The 25266-nt window shown below is 34.3% G+C and overlaps 1 protein-coding gene across 1 annotated transcript; it reads left to right on the forward strand.

The window, feature by feature from the left end:
• The first annotated feature begins 1091 nt into the window (after positions 1-1091).
• LOC137397410 (serine-rich adhesin for platelets-like) lies at positions 1092-24955 on the forward strand. The gene is made up of 8 exons (XM_068083701.1): positions 1092-1134; positions 4926-5078; positions 9884-10087; positions 14279-14408; positions 16866-16917; positions 18128-18251; positions 20718-20758; positions 21827-24955. Exons 1-8 carry the CDS (start codon positions 1092-1094, stop codon positions 24953-24955), a joined length of 3876 nt encoding a protein of 1291 aa, XP_067939802.1.
• Positions 24956-25266: the final 311 nt, after the last annotated feature.

Raw genomic sequence — 25266 nt, forward strand, 5'->3', positions numbered from 1 at the left:
TTAATTGTCCGGGAATTGCCTTGTGTACATATAGTAGGCATGAACTTCTGGAGTAAACAGCTATACAAGTCATTAAGTCAGGGCACAAAAAAAACTTACTGCCCAGGCCTGTCAGAGCACCCCTGGTCAGCAGGAGCAATTACCAGTGTCCCCAAACCCCATTAGTAGATGTAAGGTGACAACCTCCAACAAACCCAATCACAAGTCACCAGACCACCTGCTGCCTAGGACTGTTTATTACATAACAAACCCAATCACAAGTCACCAGACCACTGCTGCCTAGGCCTGTTTATTACACTTTCATTCTCCATATAAATGTGCCACGACTTATCTGACTAAAGACTCAAAAATGCGTCTTCACATTTTCACACGAGAGAAAAGTTATCAGAGTGGACTGTTGGTGATCCGTGGGGGTGTCTTCAGCTTATTTAATGTGAACAGCAAAGCCAGGCTCAATCCGTAATCTTAGAATATTTATTTTCTATATAAATGTGTCGCAATTTGTCTGAATATAAACTCAAAAATCCGTCTTCACATCTATTGAGAAGAGTTGTCTTCAGTGAATGCATTCATGAATTTTTGTCGCAGAGCAATATGCATAAAAATAAAATAAATCTTTAGTATATTTTATTTTTTGTTTACTGCTAGTACATGTAAGTTTATAAATTATAACTCGCTAGCATCACTTCTCTCGGGGTTGACAGCATACATACACTAGTCTTTAATGCAAACATTCAGGAACCAATCTTAAGCTCTCTTCAATATTGTGCGATATATTTGTGTTTGCAAAGAATTTTATAGCCTGAAAATTTTGATGCAGTTTTTGCAGAGGTATACTTGTAGAATCATATAAAAACTAGCAAACGTAATTTTGGTTTAAATTATTTAGAATTTGATGTTTTAAAACTACAAAGTAGTACATAAGCTCTGTAAAACTGCAGAGTAGTACAGAAGCTCTGTAAAACTGCAGAGTAGTACATAAGCTCTGTGAAAGCATGCCTAAACAAAGGCATTGTTTAACTCAAAGCTATGCTAGTATTACTAGTGAGCTTGCTATGCCTATTACTGTGTAGGAGCTAGTTAAAGTCAGTATGCGTGACATGGGAAACTGCTTGTTACCTATGTGCAAAAAAGGTAAGAAAGTGTACTTTGTCTATCACTTTTTTATTCCCTCACTCGTTCATTTGATTCTACATGTAATGTAGATGTCTTAAATTAAACACAATTTAAATGGATAAAATACTTTGGAGCAAGGAGAAACAAAAATTATTTTTTTGACTAAAGTTGGAAGTGTACTTGGAAAATATTTGGTCAAAAAACCAAAGAAAATGTGATTTAAACAGCAACAAATTAATGGCTAAATGGTTATGCTAGAAAATCTTGTTGAAAATCCAACTGTTATCCAGTACTTTACATTTATTAGTATGTTGCTATAAAAGTCCTGTTTTTTCTGCTTTTTCATTGATTATGTACTTGCCGATTATGGTTGACAAATCTGGAGCAGGCTTCACACCGTTGAGCGGTATTTTTTACCTAAATTGCAGTTATTTCTCACTCACGTGAGCCACACTCTGCTAACTGCCTGCCAACTGATCTCTGCACATCGATTAGTCAAGCTATTGTACACATAAATGATTGTCAATGATCCCAACAGCGTATTTCTTACAAATTGTCTTACTTGGTGAAAATATTAAATTGATTTCAAGTTAAAAATCAATGATATTCAAAAGAAAAGCTTGAATCTACAAGCACATATACACTGAATAAGTCAAAGCAACGACTTTGTGGATATAAAGCGTGAACCTGCCATTTCTATTCTCCAATAAACAAACAAACATTTTGACTACTGATTGCAGGTGCTCATGAGTAGCAAATGCGAACGATGCCACTTATCTGAGCTTTTTGGCAGTAAAATGGATCATATTTTAAACTACATATTCTTTAGTATAAATCACAAGGAGTTTTCATTAAAAACCAAACTCAAAAGCACAAAAATCTCGAAAAATAACGATTTTAACCACTGCTTGTTCTCTTTATTGGTGATTGTATGTGTATGTATGTGTGTATGTATGTACATATGTATGCATGTGTGTAAGTACATGTATGTAAGCATGTATGTACAATGTATGTACATATGTACATACGTATGTATGTACATATGTATGTACGTATGTACATATGTATGTACGTATGTATTTATGTATGTACGTATGTGCATATGTATGGACGTGTATGTGCGTATGTATGTGCATACGTATGTATGTACGTATGTACGTATGTATGCACATATGTATGTACGTATGTGTCTACATGTACATATGTATGTATGTATGTATGTACGCATGTACATACGTATGTACGTATGTATGTACATACATATGTAAAATGTACGTACATATGTACGTGTGTATATACATATGTATTTACGTATGTGTGTATGTGCGTATGTATGTACGTACGTATGTATGTACATATGTATGTACGTATGTATCTACATATGTATGTATGTATGTATGTAAGTACGTATATACGTACATACGTACATGTGTATGTACATACGTATGTGTGTATAAGTTTTTACTGGCATCAGTAATCAAAACAAAATGACGTTCTTTGTAACCTGCCAAAACAAAAATAAAAGGCAGAAATCAGAAACAATTGAGTGAGTTTAACAAACACGTTTTACAAGTTGGGAACCTTATAGTAATGTGGAAGAGTCGGGTAGTGAATTGTAGGCTGTAGTAACAGATTCGTAAACCAAAACATACGATATCGTGATGGTATCTAAGAATAAAAATTGATCTTTGTAATATGCGTGGAAGGAAAAATACAAATATTCTGGGCATAGTTTATGCAGAATTTATTGTTTAATAAAAATAATAATTTTTATAATTGTCAAGAATAAAAATGAGTGAGAAAACTTGTAGTGCAGAATATATAGCAATAATTTCATATATTAATAGTAAATTTTGTAACTGCAATCAGGTATGGTAACTGATGCATTATTGATACAACCTTGCTGCTAGCTCTGCTTGGTTGGTTGTGGCTTATTTAGTGCTATTATAGCACCAGTCATTAGAAAGGCTGCCTCAGTCGCTATATAGTTCTCTCGTAACACACCTAATCTAGTAATAGCATTTTTACCAACATAGAATTAAGACTATGCATAGAAGAAATGGTGTATCTATATATATTTATAAGTCTAAATGTTTGTTTTTTGGTCTGTCGTGTGTCCAGTTATAGCCATATAAATAGTTATAGTCACACTTGCAGCGCTTGCTTGTGTTCAAAACACAGATACTACTTCGCACTGAAATTGAACTCAGAAACATCGGCTTTATAGACAGGCGGGCTAGCCACTATGCCACGCGACCACCTCACCGCCCGATGAAATAATTGTAGACATACTTATTACACTTGCCAATCATTAAAATGCGTAAAACTGCCAGTGTGCTACAAAAAAATATGTGTCCCCACTTTTCCAAAATGCTATAAATATATGTTTACTAGGTGAATGCCCAGCGTTGCAAGGGTAATGAAAAATTTGCACAGAAAACTTATTTGTAAAACTTTTCGGCCATCTGCGACTTTTAAACTTCACATCATGAAAAGAGAGTTTTGTGCTGGTAAAATAAAATAAGTGAAAAAATAAAACAATTGTATAGGTGCTTAAATGTAAATGCAAAATAATTAGCAAGTAATAACTAAATAAAGTCGGTTTTGCTACGATTACAATAAAAATGATTTGGTAATGACACAAATAATACAAAACTGAGAAAACGAAATAAGCATAAATCTGTTCAATTAATAATAAAAATTAGTGCATAGAAGTTTGTGTATAAAAAATTACTATACAGTAACTTTAGTGTATTTAGTGGTTATGATGCGTAATTAAATGTATTATTACACTGTACTATGTGCAGTACATACCGTAGGGGGTTCTTACCTTCCAGACAGACATATAACAAAAACGTTGATATTAACTTAAATAAATTTAGCTTACTAAACACATACTTTAAGCTAACTTTTAGTATGTTTTTTTTAAACTAAACTTAATTTTGTCATTGTCTAAAACTTTATCACCAATTTTTTTTCGGTTTTGTTTTTGCTATAACTAATTACAAATAATGCTGAATTGAGAGAGAGGGAGGGAAAGAGAATCGTATCCCTTTCAGGCATTGTGAGAGAGATTTCAGCGATTAGCATGGCGGCATTTTCGTTATTTTTACCTAATCAGTACACTGACTGCCAAATTTTAATTTTGAGAGGAATCTTTGTTGATATTGTATGGCGGAACAAATCAAAACATTTTCATCCTCGCATGGCAAGGGCAAAAAAATGTTGTATTCCATACAACAAGGCGAAAAAAATCTTATAACAGGCGTACTCTATTAATTAGTAATTTAGGGTGTGCAATCGTGAAAACGGTATACGGTATATGAGTAAAGCAAAGAAGGTGATAACAATAGCTCAGCTTTGTGGTAACACGTGCTTGTTTGCAAGCTTGCAGTTACAATCTTCATGAGTTCAAATCAAGTTGGATGCGCATTTTTGATTTTTAAAACTATTGCTATAACTGCACAGACGAACAAAAAACTTTGAGGTTTGATTAGACTTGATTAAACTTATAGCAAACGGAAATAAGCAAACAACTTTATTTAAAAATTAGAATAACAAATGTTGTACATGTATGTTTTACTTAAAAATAAATTTTCTGTAAAAGGAACCTTGTTGTGTTGCTGGGGACTTTGTTAGAAACAGTAACAAGTAGAACTTAGTACACACAAAGTACAAGAATAGAAAGGACTCATAGAAAGTACACATTCAGTATAGTTCATAAAACTACAAAGTACTGATGGAATGTACCTGTGTACAAAAATATTGATGCTGTACGTTAGTGACCTTTGGTGTACTTACACTCTCAGGTAGAAGCTTAGGTGGTTCGAGTGTTAGCACGAAAGAGGTGAAAGTGGACAGACCTAGACGGTGGTCTATAGCTTTAGGGAGCTGCATCAACCCTTCACAGCAAGTACAGAATGGCACAGAGATGAGAGCTCTTAGGAGGTCAGCACCTTCAGGTCAGCATTCAGAAAAAATCCTACATCATAATTTAGTATAATTGCATGTCACTGCTTTAAATAAGCGCTGACACAAAATTTTAGTAGACTCTGTCAAAAATTATCAGTATTTTTATCAATTGCAACAATTTTAGATATTTGAGGTAATCTGGCTGCCAGGGGGTTTTAAGATTAAAATCGCCAAACCTGATAGTGGCTAAAATGCTTAAAAAAAGATGTGCCTAAATGATGCCAGTAGTTTTAGGGCTGCCTGTTTATCTCGTTATTGATATTGGCTATTGCGTTCAACTTGCAGCATTATCCATTTCTATTCTGTCAGCTTTTTTGCCGAAGTGCAATTATACACCCATAGTTGCACTTTTGCATGAATCTATGCATTTTAACCACAATCAAGTTTTGTTGATTTTAATCTTCAACCATTCTGGCAGTCAGATCACCTCAAACATCAAAAACAGTCACAAATGATAGAAAATACCGACACTATCTGGTAACAACTACTAGCATTTTGTGTAAGTTTATATTGAATGAGGACTGCAAGTTCTATTTTTAAGGACATAGTTCACTGAGCTTGCGATTGATTTTTGACCATCTTGCAAAGAGAAATACTACAAATTAAAACAATTGAAAGCATTATTAAAAACTTTCAAGTTTTGTTAAACCAACTCTGATCAATTGAATGCTATTTGTATTCATTACTGCACCATAGCTCACTTTTGAATACCGCTCATCTCTACCACATAGAAAGTATACCAGAGACATGTTCATTTTTTATTAATTGCATGAGAATATAACTCCTAATGTGCTAACATCTGACAAAGATTTAATTAGGCTGCAAAATTAAACAAACTTAATCAATGTATTTAGTCAGAGAATGGCTCTTTCTGAAGCATTGCATGAGAAAACAACTTCCAATAACTAACATTTTCAAATATAAATAAGTACTCTGATTGGATAAAAAGTTTTATCGAACCATCATTCAGCTTAATATCATGTAATAAAGAACCATTATAGTTTTCATAGAGTGCTGTTGCTTAAGTAACACATTCGCTCTAATTCTAAAGCAATAAATTCTAAAACAGACATTCGTTATTTGAGCATAAGTTATTAGTTTTCTTCACCAGGAACAGATAACTCTCATTAGAGTTTAGCGTAAAAATAATCCAAAAATATCAAAATAGTAAAAGGATTTTGGTCAAATACCCTAACACAAAATAAACGTCTATTAGTGTACGTAATTCTTCAATTTTTACATCTTTTAAAACATTGTTTCACAGACAATTGCTTCGTAATCTTAGCTGGACATGATTGAGTCCTGTAGCAAGGAAACTTCAACGACTTGAGACATGCCCAGTTGCAAAGGGCAATTTAAGGTTGGATGTCATTTCTGTCACCACTATTGGCCTTTGTTGGGAATCGAACCTTTAAGCTGTTTTTATCCTGACAAGGCGCTCTAGATCACTAAGCCACAGCCGCTCTCCTATCAATTAGCAGATAAGAATATATAACATAGACAACAATGAATAGACAACAATAGATAGTGTAAACATCAATTTGTTGCAAAGTGAGAAACAGCTCTATTTGGAAACTTTAACTTTCAAGTTGAGCGTTTCTATGAACCTTATATTATGAGTCTATTGAATAATTCTATGAAAAGCTCTTTAAAACCAGCTTTTTAAATTTTGGTGATGCTTTCCACATTTTTCACATAATTTCAAATTAATTATTTTATGGTGTTGCTTTTAAAGTTTGTCTACCATCGTAAAGCTAAACTTTTTTTATACATGCACGTCCAAGTATAAAGATCAAATTAAACAAAGAAATTTTATTAGCCTGATACAGTTACTAGTTATTTCTTAGGTGCTGCTTTCAAAGTTTTAACCAGAAAACCTAAAAGCTTTGGGACTAGAAGACAGACTTTGCCAAACTAGTAAAGGCTAATATACATGTAGACTTCATAGAAACAATTTCAATTTCTCTCTACAAACACATAAGTTTATGAATGATTTTTGTTGTGCTTAACCGAACCAAACAAGTAAGCACTTTGGAGCTCTTTGCCAACTTTTATATCTTAATTTTATCAATAAGAACATGACTTAGTTTTGTATTTCAACTACCCTGCTGAGGGCAAAAAGGCTGCGTCTCGAGCTTGCGTTATTTTAGTCAACTTTTATTTTCTATAACATCCTGTATTCACGGTAAATCCATCACTAAAGTTATAGGGCAGCTTCACCATCTAATATTCTGATGTGGTTAAATAAATATACTAAGTTTCCATCCAGGGATAGCGTAGCGACACCTGGGTGCATCAGTTCCACAGCGTTAAGCTTAGCCAACAAGCGGATCATGTTTTGATAAGATGCTGTAGTAGAGCGATGGTTGTGTGACACAAACTTTTGCATAACAAGCAACAAGAAACAAGACCACACACACGCGCGCACGCACCTACGCACGCACGCACACACACACACACAAATATGATGCTATCGGTCACTAAGGCTATTTCACTTTCGAGCAGCAACAATGAATCCCGTCAGAACGAGAGTGACACAGATGTTTTTATGATGGTATTGCAGAGCCATATGGAGAGTGTGTTGCTAAGGAGAGTGTGTTGCTATGGGGAGTGTGTTGCTATGGGGAGTGTGTTGCTATGGGGAGTGTGTTGTTATGGGGGGTGTGTTGTTATGGGGAGTGTGTTGCTATGGGGAGTGTGTTGCTATGGGGAGTGTGTTGTTATGGGGAGTGTGTTGTTATGGGGAGTGTGTTGCTATGGGGAGTGTGTTGCTATGGGGAGTGTGTTGCTATGGGGAGTGTGTTGCTATGGGGAGTGTGTTGCTATGGGGAGTGTGTTGCTATGGGGAGTGTGTTGTTATGGGGAGTGTGTTGTTATGGGGAGTGTGTTGCTATGGGGAGTGTGTTGCTATGGGGAGTGTGTTGCTATGGGGAGTGTGGTGCTATGGGGAGTGTGTTGCTATGGGGAGTGTGTTGCTATGGGGAGTTGTGTTGCTATGGGGAGTTGTGTTGCTATGGGGAGTTGTGTTGCTATGGGGAGTTGTGTTGCTATGGGGAGTTGTGTTGCTATGGGGAGTTGTGTTGCTATGGGGAGTTGTGTTGCTATGGGGAGTTGTGTTGCTATGGGGAGTTGTGTTGCTATGGGGAGTTGTGTTGCTATGCTATCGCTGTGTGGAAGCATAATAGGTAATAGTTTCTATACTGGAGAGTTTTCAATGCCATTTGCCCGACATAATTGACACTTTATTTGCAATAGTTCCATTACTCGCTATAAGGATGGAGAAATTTCAGATGTATGAATGGTGCCTGTTTTACAGTCAGATGTTGGCGGGTTTCTTCTATGTTTGTGTTGCCCTCAGCCATTCTGCCTATATTGTCTATGGTAATCAAGCTTACATTGGTCTCTGCACTTTTTCAACTAAATACATAAATGCTCTGTTATTCAGCTAATTCTGTCGCCAGGGTTCAGGGGGATGCTGCTATAAGCTTCTTTCCCCAACAAACCAATTGACCCTCTCTTCATGTTGCAGAAATTTTACTTTGTCTTATTCTACTTTGAATGCTTAGTAAGACAAGGTTCTGTGGATAGTCTAAAGCCAAAATTTTGGAGTTGAGGATTTTGCATTTTTTCTGCTAAAAAATGATTTTAGCCAAACATGTTTTTGGGTAGAAAAGGAATCGCCTTCTCCTGCACATATAATTTGGGATTTTTCTGGGCGCTTAGTTGCCATTTAGCCTTTTTCATATGTTTTTTGAATAACTTGACAGAGTCAGATGTACTTTTGAGATGCCCACAGCTCTTTTCAGATCTATATTTTATTAATGGGAGTTGCTCTCCCTTGATCGGCTATTTTTAACTTTATGAACTTAGGTAAAGCAATAAACTGCTGCTTTGTCAACAGAATCTGTGAAGAGCTCAGTTAAGAAATACAAAGTAGTTTAGACCAGCGGTCAGATCAGTTTAACTAGGCAATTAATCTATCATCATTGACATGAAACCATCTGACCACAGGCAATAACACAATAGCACAATAGCCAATACCACAATAAGTCTGTTATTATGCCAGTACAAAAAATACTGTTTACCATAAGAAAATAACTTCATGTTTAACAGAGTTTTTGCTATCAGCTCAATTCAGCTCAGTAATTTATACCTAAAACAGTCCTACAACAAATTTAGATTTTTTAAAGACTTTGCTTGGAATAAAAATATTAAACTAAAAAGTAAAATATTTTTATATATGCTAAACTATGATTAGGTTCTCACTAAATTATACGGGATGCTTTTAAATATAATAAAATATCGGAAATTTTCGTTAACGAAAATTTAACAGGAAAAACTTTACAAAGTGACAAACAGAAATAGTTTTTGTTTTTGCAAAATATTTTTTCTAACACTTACAAATTATTTCATTAATGATCCCTATTCTAAATTCATCAATAGCTTGCAAAAATTACTATTTTGTAGTGAGTCTGCAACTTAAAGAGATATTATTGTTACCTGTAAAGAAATTTGCTATATATCGTAAGCTACAACCAAAATAATTGTCTCGGTAGTCAGGTTACATACTGATCAGGTTACATAAAAATACGTACAAAGTGTAAAACAAAGTTAAGGAAACAGGACACAAAAGGATGGCAAAAGAAAGGGGAAAAACAGAGCTGCACAGAAATCAGTGATAAGGGCCTAAACCATAAAACAGCCATTGTCAAACGGCCGACTGCAGGAGGGAGAGAGATAACCAGAAACTGTTTTAGATAGTCTCCCATTGTCAAATAAAATATTTATTCTGTAGTATTGAGTGACATGGAAGAAGGAGCCAAGGCTTACCCTAAAGTTGTTGAACTTGAAGCGATAAGTAGCATGGAGGAAGGAACAAAGGTGAGCCTACAGGAGTATTTTGGAGGATATGATAACTTGTTGAGGCCAGAACAGCAACTTGGAAACCGACCTGACTCACACACAGCTGTGCCAGTCACTTTAGCTACACCAGCCGAAAGTGAGTAGAAACAGCATAAATGCAAAAATTGGTGATAAAACGGTTTTTAGAAATATGTAAAAATTTTAATAAAACAAGAATTGATTTATTTTAATATTAAATATAAAAAGTAGTTAATGTTTAATATAAATAGTGCTTAATATTCATCAAAAAATACATTTACTTGTCTCATTGGAAAGACACTGAGTTGTTTAGCTCATTGCGCCCATACTTGGCCTATGTTCACTTTGACCTATGACCTAGTTATGTGACCCTTGAGTATGACCTAGATCTATGACCTTGAAAGGAACCTACTGAAACATCTCTTGAGCAAGGTGATAGCTTTTACAAAGGGACTGACTAAGTTTCTATCAGTATTTCTTTTTCTGCCGGAGAAATAAAGAGGCGCTAGCCAAGTCAACCAAAGTTATTATTTGTATGTTGATAACATCTATTCCTTAGAGAAATGTTTTCGTGTATTATCTATATAAAGACGATATAAGAACTGTCTGATTTTTCAGAAAGTATGATATTGAATAATACATGTCACGAGCTAGCATGTGCATTGCCAAAAGGTCTCCTTTGTATTGAGCACATGGCCAGCTGTTTAGCAAGCATACATGCATATCAAGAGGCACTTTTAGCAAAGAAAACAGCCAGAAAAATCTTTTGCCACAAGTTGTGAAAATGAATGTCAGGATATGGTCTGTTGAGGAAGAGAATCATCAACCTGAACTGGTTTGATAAAGAAGGTCATTAATATGGGTTTCTATTGCAACTAATGCTGGAAATGACATCACCTTTAAAAGAAAATTAAGCAGACGGTTTATTTTTATATATTTTCATTAGCCAGAAAAAACCTCCACCAAAATAAAACGCACCCAACATTCTATTATCTCAAAGTGAAAAGAAACAGAAGCCAAAATGAAATTTAAATACAGTCAATAACAGTGGTGCCTTGAGATAAGAGCTGCTTATAATACAAATTTTATTTGTAATCTGAACCTAAAAATGGGCTAAATCTTAGCTTGAGATCTAAACTAAACACTGAAACAAGAGCTTGGCTTGCACATCGGAGAGTAAACAAACAGGAGCTTTTAGCTCAGCAGTTTTCCGCTAAGTTGCGTAAACCTGTCTTTTTTGATTTTATTGGTTTGCACTTGTGAGCGGCATTTGTTTATTCTGTCATCATATTTATTGATAGTTTGTGTATCCAGCATAGCCTCTAAAAAAAGGTATGTAGAAGAAATTATTAATAAGATATTTTACGACTATTAAATGATACTGGGCTGTTGCATTTCCGTAAAAATCCAAACAAATAGGCAAATACAAACCTCATTGCTAGTGCCGTGATCAGAGGTGACAGCAACGCTATGAGCACCGACACAGCAAGGCCGAGTCTCTCTCTCATGGCAGGAGGCTCTGGCTGAGCTGGTGAGCCGGCTCGGTTAGCTGAAAAGAACAAAGAAAAATCGCGGAAAAGATAATAAAAAAGGCGGAGCCTATTGAGAGAAGAAATGTGTATATGGGACTGGCTGATTATTGCTAAGCGGAACTGTACACACACACTATCTGTATGCTTGTTCATGTTTTGCCAATCGTGTACTATTATATATTTACTATTAAATGTATATATTTCTAAATTTTGGTCGTTTGTAGTTGTATATGTTCACCTATAGCTATTAAATTCTTGAAATAAAGAATCCTTAAAACAGAAGACTTGATCCCAGACCCTCCGGTTCCCTTGGCTGATGCCTTACCAATTCATTCACACGAGCTTGATAAATTCTTTAAACGATGTATGTCGCTATATGGCAGCAAATACACTACGGCTCTCCATCACGACGCAAAGTGATGGCGTAATGTCATGAGAACTGGTAGCTATTAGTAGTAAGCTTACTTGATTTATCCATTGGCATTGTGCCAGGTTAATAGCAAGTGGTAGGCAACTTTCTTTACTTTTCCTTGTTTATAAGCTGATTTTTAAAACCCAGATTTTTTTTAATACCCCAGATTTTTAATACCTTTACGTTAGTGCTTTCTTCTGCTTTTAAGACAAGAACACAGTATTTATTTTTTATTGTATCAATATCTTAATTTTTAGTTTTAGTTTTTTAGTTAAAAGGGTGATCCAAATTTGAAAGAGAAAAGATAAAGAAAATCTGTCTTTTGCCTTCGTTTCAAAAAATTAATTTATTTTCTGTAAAATCTGCTGATCTTGTCTCAACATATTCAGGTAGTCTCGGTTCATTCTTCATTTTTCATGACTGTCTCCCAAGCACTAATGTGAAAACAACGAGAGACACATGGAGAGTTTTCAGCTCATAAACAGCTCTCCTTACAATTGAAAAAAGTGATGTAAGCCTCATGATCTTGAGCTCATGCACCAAACCATCCACTTTTTATGAAAGATTTAAATGTTTACAAACATGAACTTTCAAGTGCTACATATTTAGTTACACTATTATTTAGTTTTGCGTTTTTTGTATTTTTTTAAATTGTTTTTGAGTTTTCAATATTGGCTGTAAGAAATTTGGTTTCTCCTTTTAAGAAAAGGACTGAAAGTTTTCATTTATACATTTTTTAGGAAAAAAACCTGTTTCATAACCCATAAGAATTTATGATTCATTTTATTTATAACTAGCTGTACCACCCGGCGTTGCCCGGCTAATAAAAAAGTTTTTGGACAGAAAATTGATTTGTATTTAACATATAACAATGTTTCCCATTCTTACTTTCAAACTACATATCATGAGAGAAGTGTTTTGAGTAGTTGAAATAAATTAAGAGAAAAATAAAAAACAACTGTAAAGGTTTTAAAACTTTGTCAAACATTCGTACATTTCAAGCTAGTAGCCTGGCATATTGCCAATAGAAAATTCCATTAAGCTAGTTAATAAGGCTAGGCTTTCAATGTTGGTAAGCCATGGCTTTGCGTCTGCATTGTCGTCAAGCTCCGCTGTTCTAATAATAGCTATAGCCGGAAAACCAACAGGTATACAGATATACGACGACACACGGACATACTTTGAGAAATACATACATACATATATATATATATATATATATATATATATATATATATATATATATATATATATTGTCTTCGTTTGTGAATACTACCAACCAATAATAAGAACAATGTATGTTTCAATATTCAAGTCATTATTAGTAGAACCACATCTAGCTGCCTAATTAGACTCGAAGAAACCTTTTTTGTGCAATTTATGCAGGAAGTCTGATGACTCATTTATAGTTTTGTAATGAGCAGTGTTCAGTTTGCAAATTAAGTTTGTTGTTTAAAAACCTTTGTTTAGAAACTGAGGAAACTTTTGTTAGTTACTTGGTCAAAAGTCTGTCTAAGCTAAATGTTTATTTTGCCTCAATTATAGGTTTCAAGGTCATTCATGTGTCTTCGTTTTTATGTGAAAACTGCTGATTTCTAACCCATTTTAGCATATGTGATATGAAAAACCTTTTACAACTTCTAACAATTATTTTGAAAATATTGTCGCTCACTCATTTAACAGTTAACCACCTTATAAAAAGGTTCTTACTATAATATTACATGTTTGAAAATTAACCTACCACTACCAATATTTTTTACTGGTTTTAGTTCAAAAACAATTGAATATAGAGCGCCATGTGATGGAGCAATTTCCAAATAAGCTTATGTAAAATTTCAGCACTTTAAAAAGAATATCAAGAGCCACTTGTTTAGCCTAAATTAATCAAGAACAGCCTAGTTTTCTAATTTTGGTAAAATGGTGAATTTTGTCTCTGTTGCTGAGATGTACCAGGTTTTGTAGACCCCAGCGCCTCGACTAGCTGCAGTGCTGCTGTGCTACTGTGCATGTGGGCATTATTATTCCTTGATGTGCAGGAATTAGGTTTTCATTCATTTTTTTCATACACCCTCACACACATAATGTCCATTTCTTTAGCACAAAAGGTATTTTATATATGTCTCACCATTGATTTTGTTTGACTGATTAACTGCACTTTTTTATAATTCTTTTATATTATAATTTAAAAAAATCTCTGTTTGAAATGAAATCACTGTAAATAAAGTAGTAACTAAATTAAAAGCAAAATGTCAAAATAGCTACTTTTTTACTTTTTTATTTAGTATTTTAATAAACAGGCAAATCAAATTTTTAATAGTATTTGTAAAGATTTCCAAGATGTAAAACAAGATATGTTATATTGCAGCTATGAATTTATCAGATGGAAGTGAAAAGTCGATGCTTTTTGTTACGAAAAGGTTGAAGACGAAAATAAGCCTACAGACTGCAGAATATGTAACTCAAACAGCTCCTGTCAAACCGCACAATGAGAAACAGTAATGTTTGCTATTTATGGTTTTACCTCTGAGCAGGATGGGTGCTTTTATGAATCACTTTGGCTGGTCTTTAAGGTTGCACATTAATTTGGACGCAATTGATTAAAAATCAATTAAAATTGTCAGCGAAAACTTAACGCAAATGTGAAATAATAATTAAACAGTTTTAATTTATGTATGTATAGCTTTCTATTGACATTGTTAATATTAAAAAAATGATGTTTCTCGTAACATGTCAAAAACAAAAATGAGAAGACAGGAATCGAGAGTTATTGAGTGAATTGAACAGACATGATTCAAAAGTTGGTAATCTAATTTAGTATTGTTGAGTCAGGATAGTAAATTGAAGGTTGTAATAACAGAAAGTTAATAAAGATAGTTATAATAGTACATTAATGTTTTTAAAAGTTAAAACTATTTAATTTATGTAAGACTAAAAAAAAGGATAAATTATTATGCTTTTTTACTAACCTAAAAATCTACAACTTTATAATTTACAAGTTGATTTTTTACAATTTCTACATTTTACAACGTATCTCTACCTTAATAAGTTAGCTTTATTAAAATACTTACTTTTCACATTAAAAGGTTTATGTCAGCAAAAAAGAAGTAGATTTTGAATAATTTTACTTTTCGAGTTTATCTTGCCAAAATTGTATTTGTAAAAACCTTTAAATAAAGAGGAAACTACAGTACATGACTACACTATTTTTTAAAAGAGTGGCTGCAATAGCTTGAAACATAATCAAATGTTAAACCTTCATGAATTAAGTATTCAATAAACTCTATTTACTATATGATGCAACACATAGACAAGGTAGCACAACTCTACTTTTAACAGCATCAAATAGATCAACATTAACGAAAAATGCAGCATGCAAGTGAAACCTCGATTGCTAATCCTTCAGCTTTTTAAGTGCCAAATGAATAAGAATGAAGAACCGAAAAGCTAAAAGTAAGCTAGCTATGCCATAGCTGTACATAAAATTGCCAAAATTGACATACAAAATGGCTTAAGGCCTGATCTTATATTCTATGTTGAAGGATACTTTGTGTTCGCAGAGTATGAACTCCCAGCTTGATAAAATAATGCTTATTTGTTAATATAGTAAGGCTGAATTTAAAATATGTGTAATACATAGTAATAATAGCAATAGTGATAATAATAATGATGCTAATAGTAATAGTATTATTATTGATAATAGCAATATCAGTAATATTAATGATAACAGTAATAAAAGTAGTAATGAATAAAAATACGTATTACTGCTGACAGAAAGGTAAAACGTTCTGCTTGAAACTGCTTCTAAAACTTAACTTGTTTATTGACATTGCTTTGCACAAAAATGGGATTAACCTGAATGGTAGACTAGTTATGGCTAATAAAATAATATATTAAAATGTAATATTTTAGAATAAAATGAAGCATATTATAATACTTTGTGATTGAGATAGAATATACTTTCTATGCTACATGGCAAAGTGATATTGCATTTTGCATATCCAAACATATATTTCTCAAAGTTGATCGTATGTGTAATCATGAATTCGTCCAGCTATAATAGTTATTATTAGAATCTTGGAATAAAAAAATGTAGCGAAGAAGATTTTATCTCAGACCTTCCTGTTCACTAGTCCGATGCTGTACCAATTAGGCTAAATATATTGATTTGTTTGCTAGCGGATATATGTTTCTATATGGGAGCAAATACACAATGGTTTTCGTACTACGACGGATGATTGCGTAATGTCACGGAAACGAATTGCTCTCATAGTAAGCTTACTCAAGTTTTCCATTGGCAATGTGCCAGGCTAATAGCAAGTGGCAGGCAACTCTTATTACTTCTCATTTTTATAAGCCAATTTTTAATACCGGGGCAACGCCGGGAAGCACAGCTATTCTATATACAATTATCAATGTTTGTGGTTGGTCGTATAGCAATTAAAATCAAGGAATGAAAAACCAACCTGGCAGGTAGTTTGATCTTGGAACCTCCTAACCGTTCGATCAACAATTTAATCTATTTCACTACAACAGCCATGCTCTCAATAGCTGTTATCACATTCATTATATTATTTATTATATCGTTTTTTTTCTCTTAATTTATTTGAGCTGTACAAAAACACTTTTCTTATAATATGAAGTTTTAAAGTTAGAATGGTAAATGCTGTATAAGTATGTTAAATAAAAATAAGTTTTTACACAAATTATTTTTTGTTACTCGAACAACACCAAGCATTCACCTAGTTATTACGTAAAGTAAAACAACACAGATTGTCTTATAGAATTAATTTAAGTAGAAGGTTACACCTCTAAATTATGGTGAGAGATAATGAATTGCCGATTTAGATATTTTGTATTTAAGATTTTTAAAATAACATAAAAAATTACAGTTTAGGGTTGAGCTGCTGATCCAGATATTTTGTTCACTAAGAGATTTCGTTCACTGATTTCAGCTTTGAACAAAAAGAGCCTCCAGAGATATTGATATCAAGAGACGGTCCAAGCGTTAGTATATAAATCACAATACAATCTGCACTGGATTAGATGAAATGTACTGCTAATAACTCAACAGTTACTGATTAACATGCTGAGGGGATAACTCCTTCTTTACTGAGCTTCTACTTCATGCTTACAATTATCCTTAAGAGTTAAATGTTGACTTAAGTGTTGGTTAAATGTTAAAGGAAAACTTGACAGCTCAAGGGTCAATCACTTCAAATTAATATGAAATTTATCCGAAAGTACAGACATTTTTTATCATTTGAACATTTGTTTGTTGTTGTTATTGATCTGATCACCAGGTTGTTTTAAGATTCTGCGGTCAAATAAATTAAAATTGAAAAAACTTAAATGCGGTTAAAACCCTCAGAAAAAAGATGGAACTAGACCTCTCTAAAACGGCTTCAATAGTCGCGCACATTGTTTATAAGTTAGCATTTTATGCTCACACAGCATTTAGAGAAAAAAATTGGACAAATTCTAACCAGTCTATCTTTAAATCATTTAAAACATTTATAGCAATGCATTTGAGGTCATACTTAAAGTTTTATTCCAACAATTATAAGCGAATACAAAATATAATATATGTCGATAGAAACTCATAGCACATCAACTTGAACGCAATAGCCGATATCATAACGAAAGGAACAAACAGGAAGTGCACCTATTGGTGTCATTGCTGAAAAATACTTTTTCTGAGCGGTTTAACAGCAATCCAGTTTTAGTTTTAAAACATCTTGTCAGTCTGACCACCTAAAACATCAAACAAAATAATAATCGGTTGAAAAATATTTATAATTTCTAGAAAAAATCTGTTAAAATCTAATGTGAGTGACTCTTCAGGGAGCAAAACAGTTTTTCTCACGCGTGTCATTGGTTCTTGCTGGCTAGCATTGGATGAGAGTTTTCCATCAGTTAAATTTTTGTTCTATTGAAACTATGTACTTATTTATTGTTTTTATGTTTCAATTGATTGTGAAATCTATTGATTTTGACAATAAAGATGCTACGACAAGTACTTTACTTTTTTTTATTTTAAAACTTTGATATTTTCAAAAAATTGACATAAAAGTATTGAGCTAAGAAAAGCTATTTTTATTGTACTCATTAAAAAGACTAAATTCTTATGCGTTGCTTATAATCTGCAACATTTTTTTCCAACTAAAGTTTTTTGTGCTATTGCTTATACTGCAAAAGCCTTTTTTGTACATTTTAGTTTGGTAATGAAAGGACATTTTCTACAACTCCAAAAAAATTTGACAGAAAGTTTCTCTACCCACTTCAGAGTCAACTAAAAGTTCGAAAAGTTCGTGTCAAAACGTCCAAAACGAAGGTCAAGGGTAAGACACCTTCAAGTATGAAAGATAATTTTTTATGACTCACATATATCAGACCTCGGTTGCTGCTAAAAGTATGTTGATACAGACAAGAGCTTTCGTGAAGATAGCTAAATGTTTATTTGGGTGCATGCATCAGTATTTTCAGGTTGCATTTACAGTTGACATTTAATATTCAACTTTACTATTTACATTTACAGCTGACATTTACAGTTGACATTTACAGTTGACATTTACAGTTGACATTTACAGTTGACATTTACAGTTGACATTTACAGTTGACATTTAATATTCAACTTTACTATTTACATTTACAGTTGACATTTACAGTTGATACTTACAGTTGACACTTGCAGTTGACATTTACAGTTGACATTTACAGTTGACATTTACAGTTGACATTTACAGTTGACATTCGCAGTTGACACTCGCAGTTGATACTCACAGTTGACATTCGCAGTTGACACTCGCAGTTGATACTCACAGTTGACATTCGCAGTTGACATTTACAGTTGACGTTCACAGTTTTTATCATGCTTAAAACTGTTGATTTTTTGAGGTCAGCACCTCAAAACTAGCTGACCTCAAAGGCAGCAAAGCAGGGGTGTGCAACATGTTTCTTTTGAGGGCCACTTTTCAATATTTGAACAACACCTAGGGCCAGCAACCCGAAATAATGTAATCTAATAGAAAATGTGTGTCAAGTTGAGGAGACAGAGAAAATATTATAATATAAATAAGTAAATTTCTTGCAAACAATAAATACAAACTTTTATTAGAATGAATCTGTAATATTGGACCAAGAAATTGAGACAAACAAATAAAGTGCATATCAGATAATTAGTGTGAAACTTGGTATTTTACGTTTTTTACACAACTTTTCAATGTCCGCTTTTACTAATGTAGTAGCAACTCGAAGTTGACTGGTAAGGTGTTCATAGGTGAGTTGACTTTGGTACCTGTCTTTAGTGAACTTCATTTTTGAAAAAACTCTTCGCAACGATACATACGTACTGCCAAAAAGTGATAACATGTTTCTAGCATACAGCTCTAGATTTGGATACTTTCCAAATACATATTTCTCATAAAAGGTTACTAAATTATTATTAGTATATGCCCTCCTCAAATCAGCATCTGATTGTAATTCTATTATCTTCATTTGATAGCGGTCAGGACTGACTATATAAACAAGCATCACTAACTAAGCTATTATATTGTCGTTAATGCGATGATGATCTCATGGCTATTCCGTAGGCGCTAGGTGAATGAGAGTTTGTTTACTGCACTAAAACACCAGCACCGCAATGCAGGGGCCACATTATCTTTGCCTGTGGGCCGGATTGTGGCCCGCGGGCCGCCTGTTGCACACCCCTGCAATAAAGCATTGTGCTGTAGCCCCAATCCAACACAGAAAACCTTTAATTTTGCTTTGTAAATGCTTAGTATTATCACACTTGCCATGTTTAAATTAACCCCTCTAAGTGGTAGGTAAAGTGAGCCAATGTCGATCTGATTCTCATAAGCACATGTCTTGGTGACAATTTTTGAATCTGGCCTTCACACCAATGGCCTTCCTCACTGCCGACCATTTTATCAAAGAGGAGTTCAATTTCATAATTCAATCTTGGTTACATTATGAGTTTAGCAAGTCAACTAACAACATGAGTTCAGACTTCATAAGAACAGTGGAATTTGCATGCTTATAATGGAGTAATCAGTTTTGTAACAATGCTTGTTATGCAAAAGAGTTTTACATTAATTTTAATGCATCACTTTTGCATAAGAAGTTTTGCAACAAATGATGTATAATTTATTACGCAGAAAAAATAGACACAATCAAAAACTTGAAGATTTTCACATCTAAATCGAAGCCATTCTTCACAGTATCGTAGTTTTGGCGTTTATGCCAAAACTTGATATCAAAAAAATATATCAATGATCTTTCTTTTGTTACCGAGCTGTTTTTAGTTACAAACTTTTTGGTCTTTTTGGCTACAAGCTATGGTCCTTGACCAATTAATGTTTTTTCATTCACACCAAGTATTTTGAGAGAATTTCAGGTCAAGTTTTGGTTTGTCATCATGTGCATAACATATGTCAGAACGTCTGCCAAGCTTCTCAGCAAATTGAGAAATAATCCAAAACAGGTACTTTGCATATTTGGAGTCTATAAACTTTGTGCAATGTTTTCATGTAAGTAGTATTCAGCAATTATCACAGTAGCATAACATACACTACATGTAAAAGAGAAAGCTGAAAGAGCACAACTCCTATAATGAGAAATCTAGTGTCATATTTTGATTGAGTACATGTATATTAGATGCAACTTAATATGCAACAAAAATATAATGCCTAAAATACATTATTGTAGTGCGGTATATTTATGACACTGTAATACATATTCTATGTGTTAGAAAAGGAGTTGTGCCCACATGCTTGCGTTATTAAACCAAAAAGGTTGTATTTTAGGTTCTAAGTCTGCAACCTTGTCACCCACATCAGTAAATGAGGTAAGTTCTTTTTCTAGTTTCTGGTTCCAAACTGACAAATAGGTTTTAGTTAGTAAAGCGGGAGGTGTGCTTGAAGAGCATAAACTTTTGTCAAATCTTCTATCTCTGTCATTACGATTGTTAACACAATAAATTAGTTGCTTTTTATAGACAGAACCTTACAGTGGAACATGCGATATGCAGATGGCATACAATGCAGTCTTACTTACCATTTTTAAAAAGCTTGGCATATCTTTAACCTGAATTATATCGCAATTTAATTGTTACCATCACAAAACTAGCATTACCGATAAGTTGAGAATAAGCTGGTTTTGCCCCCATAACCTTTAGTTCAGTTATGAATCTGGTCACTAAGTTACCAACGGTAATTTTCTTACCTTCAGGTAAGTTACCTCTTCCTCCAGTTTCCATGATTAACCTCGCATATCTACCTCACGGACCTTTAGCCTTCGCGCCCTTTTGTCCATATGTCTACCTCCAGCGCCTTATTCTGGTTTTTGCTCTTTGCATCTTCCTTGGTTCTTCTGTTGTTACGATAGAATGATAAAAATGCAGTTTTCTTATCCAAAAAAGATAGGAGCAATGACCTTTTCGTTCCTAAATTCTTTTGTTTGAAGAGTCAAGATGTCTCAACTAAAAGAACGCACTCAGAAACCCTACTAAATGGTAGTTGAAGCTAGCCAATGTCGATCTGATTCTCATAAGTACATGTCAGGTGACAATTTTTGAAGTTGTCTTTTACACCAATGGCCTTCTTTATGATCACTTGTTTTATCAACGAGTAGTTTAGTTTCTTTACTCAGTCTAAGAAGAGATTTCTTTCAATTCTTACGCCTCATATAATCTTAGATCTCACTAAGTTTTAAGTTGCTGCTGGCAGACAGGAGGTTTAACTAAGTAGTTATTCAAAAACAAGTTTTAGTTAATAACAGCGGAATAAGCTCTGGTTGTTTGCTGGTATTACTACATTTACAAATGAAGAATGTGCGCTACATGCAAACACTAATGAGCATGATGCTTTCAAACTATTCTTTCAATTTGTATAGCGGTACAAGTTTACGTTTGCAGGCAGAGAAGCTAGAAAAGTCACAAGTAAAAAATGTAAGTACCGGATGTCTCAAGAAAGGAAAAAATATTCAGGAAGAGAGAGGTTCAGATATCATGTCTGAAACAGCAACGCCAGTCAGTTTTGTAGCCTCCTCTACCAAAAAAGCATCACTGAAAAAACTCTCATCTCCGAGTTCCACAAGATTAACAGATCATAACATGAACTCACCCTCTAATCGGAACTTATTGATGAAACAAGTTGCGTCATCGTCACAACCTACCCTTGGCAACTACTCTGATGTGACTGGAACAGCAAAAGACAATCCGTTTCCACAATTTAATGACTCATTGCAACAACGAAACAATCTTTCATCCAAAAACAATAATGCGACACCAAAAACTACTACCCCTGCTTCGAGAATAACATCTTTGATGGAGGATACAAAAATGCTCAAAAAAGCTTACTTAAGTAAAAAAAATTCATTATCAGCAGTAAAAACTGGCGACTTTTTGAAAAAAACGGTATCGACTGCAAGTGCCCAATCTAGCTCATGCAGAAAAAAAATTGAAAATTTAACTATTGCTAAATCTGCTGATTCCAACGCTTCTAAAAGTGATGACGGCTCGTTAATATTATCAAACTTTGAAGATTCTTTGAAAGAATGTCATTCAGTAATAACTGTTGTTGCTCGAACCCCTTCAGTTTGTGCGGCAAAGAAAAAGAAATCAGATAAAAAGCCTGCGGCTTCAAAGGTTACCAGCGCTGATTCTTTAAAAAAAACAACTTCTAATTCTAGATCTCCTCAAAGTAATAGTCATTTTTTACGATCGACTAAGTCTCAGAACCCACTAAAGGAAAGCAAAACACTGCTAATGTCCGTTAATGCTAAAAATTCTGTTGGTTTGGCGGCAGCAAAAACACCAAACAATCACTCGCTTCAAAAAAGTTCTTTGACATCTAGCACAACATCTGGTGCATCATGCTCAGCAACACAATTGATGAAAAATTCCCAATTTAGCCTAGCTAATGAACTAAAACAGTGTGAATGCAAAGAGAGTGTAGGAAGTGTACGATCGACAAAAACACCCGATTATGCATCGTCCAGCAGCTCAACAAAATCACGCTTTAAAAACCAATGCAAACGAGCTCCAAGTAAATGCAAAAACTCACCCATGGGAAAAAACAACAATGCACCATTGATTCCAGCTTTTAGGTCTTCGCCAGTTATAATATCATCAGATTTGCCACAAATCAATATCAAATCTCCGTCAAGAAAACTTATAGCAGAAAGTGATAATATGTTCCAATCTCAATTTCCAAAAACGGAAAAACAGCTTGAAAATTCTTGTTTGAGTAAAGCTTCTTGCGGCAACAGTTTGGCATCACCAACAACACCAATTTGTTTAACAAGTACGAATAGTGTTAAAACCTTCCTTCCGGATTGCACTATTTTACAAGATGTTCCACCGGAGCCATCACCCCTACCTTCTGCCGCTACTAAAACAATAGATTTTTCATCTTCTTTTCGGTCTACATCTTTACCTTCAGATATTTTATGTAATTCCTCTGGCCCAGAAAGTCTGTTGCTAACCAGAGGTAATCTAACACAACCTTTTGTAGACAATCAAAGTGAAGTTTGCAATCAGCTGCAAAAATCGGATGTGGGTAACAGCGTCAGGTCCTTTCAGACTCTCTTTGTAAATGACACACAACGAAACAAATGTATTTCAGTTTCTGGCATTTTAAGTGATAGAGCTACTGCTCCATCTTGTCAAGCTCTTGAGCAAAAATCAGAATCGCACTACACACCAGATGAGACAGAGCTTCATATGGGAACATATTCTGGTATCTCAACTTGTTTTTCAAACTTGACTAGTCCAATCAAAGAGGTTGTCAACTGCAAAAACACTTCAGCACAAAATGAAACCAAACCTGAAATTATGGCTTCTGTTCCAAGCAAACCTTCAACAAAAGAGACAAAAGAAAAAGGCCTACAAACTTCTCCCGCTTTGGCCTATTTTAAAATTCCTATGCTTTTCTCTGCTGAATCTTGTTCGCCAGTCAAGGTTTCAAAGTGCCTACAAACTCGTTCTTGGACCCCATTTTCTGTACCTTTGGTCAATCCTCTTTTCGATAACATTGTTAGTTCGTCTTCTATGGCATTCACTTGTCGGTCTAATTTTGGAACTAACCTACAACCCGAGACCTCTCCATCATCATTTTCTAATGACTGTAAAACTTACAGCGTACCAGTTTCTGCTAGTTTGAAACTGGCTGAAGCACGTTCATGTGATACCATCGACGCCATTTCTTCAAACATAGATTGCTTGGTTTCTCCTAAGTTTGATGACCCACTTAATACACAAGATACTGATAAAAAAGACATACAAATGACACAACTATCCCATCATAGTCCACCAAGTACATATGTTGTGAGTTCACCGCTGACTACAAAAGTTCACAAAACGCAAATGGGTATGCAAGAAAAAAGTTTAACATCAACAGTTTCAGGTCAAACTACCAATGATTGCGGGACTCCTCTGTTATCCGATAAACCAACTACAAAGTCAAAGCAATGTTGGAAAAGTTTATCTTCTGAAATACAGAAAGTTCCTAGCCCTGAGCTTTCAATGTCAGAAGATGAAACCTTAGTTATACCACTGAGCATTGAGCAAGAAGTTTTGTCGCCAGAGCTGAGAAGTATCAAAGAACAAGTGAAGGCATTTCAAAAAGGTGAAGCAATTAAAACCTTTCCCCAAAACTTTAAAATGGCAGAACCCACTATAAATGTTGAGCAGAAAGTTACAACACCGAAACAACGATCGAATAATTGCTCAAATAGAAGTGTGATATCTACTGGAGAAGGTTCTACTAAATCGACTGTCGCTCCATCTGAGTTTTCCTGCAATTCTAATAGCATTTCTCCAACCATAGAGCCAAAGACTAACAATGCATCAGAAAGCAACTCGCTAGAGGTTTCACTATCAGGTTCAGAGTTTTTATTCTCTGGCTGTATTAGCGACACTTCATCAGACAGTCCATACTGTCCTAACACTTCTCGTAGAGACTGTAACTCTGAGAAAGCTATTCCTATTTATCAGCCGGCTGGAGGTCCTATGTACATTCGACCTCCATCTCAGGTAAAGTGAATACAATTGTATCGTGCCGGTAAAATATGTCATAGACTGAAGAGGTGAGCTTTAAACTTTGCTAAGATAGTTTTTACGCAAGTAATTTTTTTGGCTTCAAGTGTTCCAAATTTATTGCAGTATACTAGGAACGGCGTAGCAGCTACAAAACCAAACTTTACAAAGTTAAGGCTGTGCTGTACAAAAGCAGAAAATAATATGATAGATAAGTCACAATTTTGTAGATTAAAATCTTCTACTAATAAAGCATGTTTTTGGGTTTATGAACATTTCTAATTACCTGTTTTTATTTTATCTGAAAACAATTATCA

Source organism: Watersipora subatra, chromosome 5 (genome assembly GCF_963576615.1).
Source record: "Watersipora subatra chromosome 5, tzWatSuba1.1, whole genome shotgun sequence".
Taxonomy (NCBI): domain Eukaryota; kingdom Metazoa; phylum Bryozoa; class Gymnolaemata; order Cheilostomatida; family Watersiporidae; genus Watersipora; species Watersipora subatra.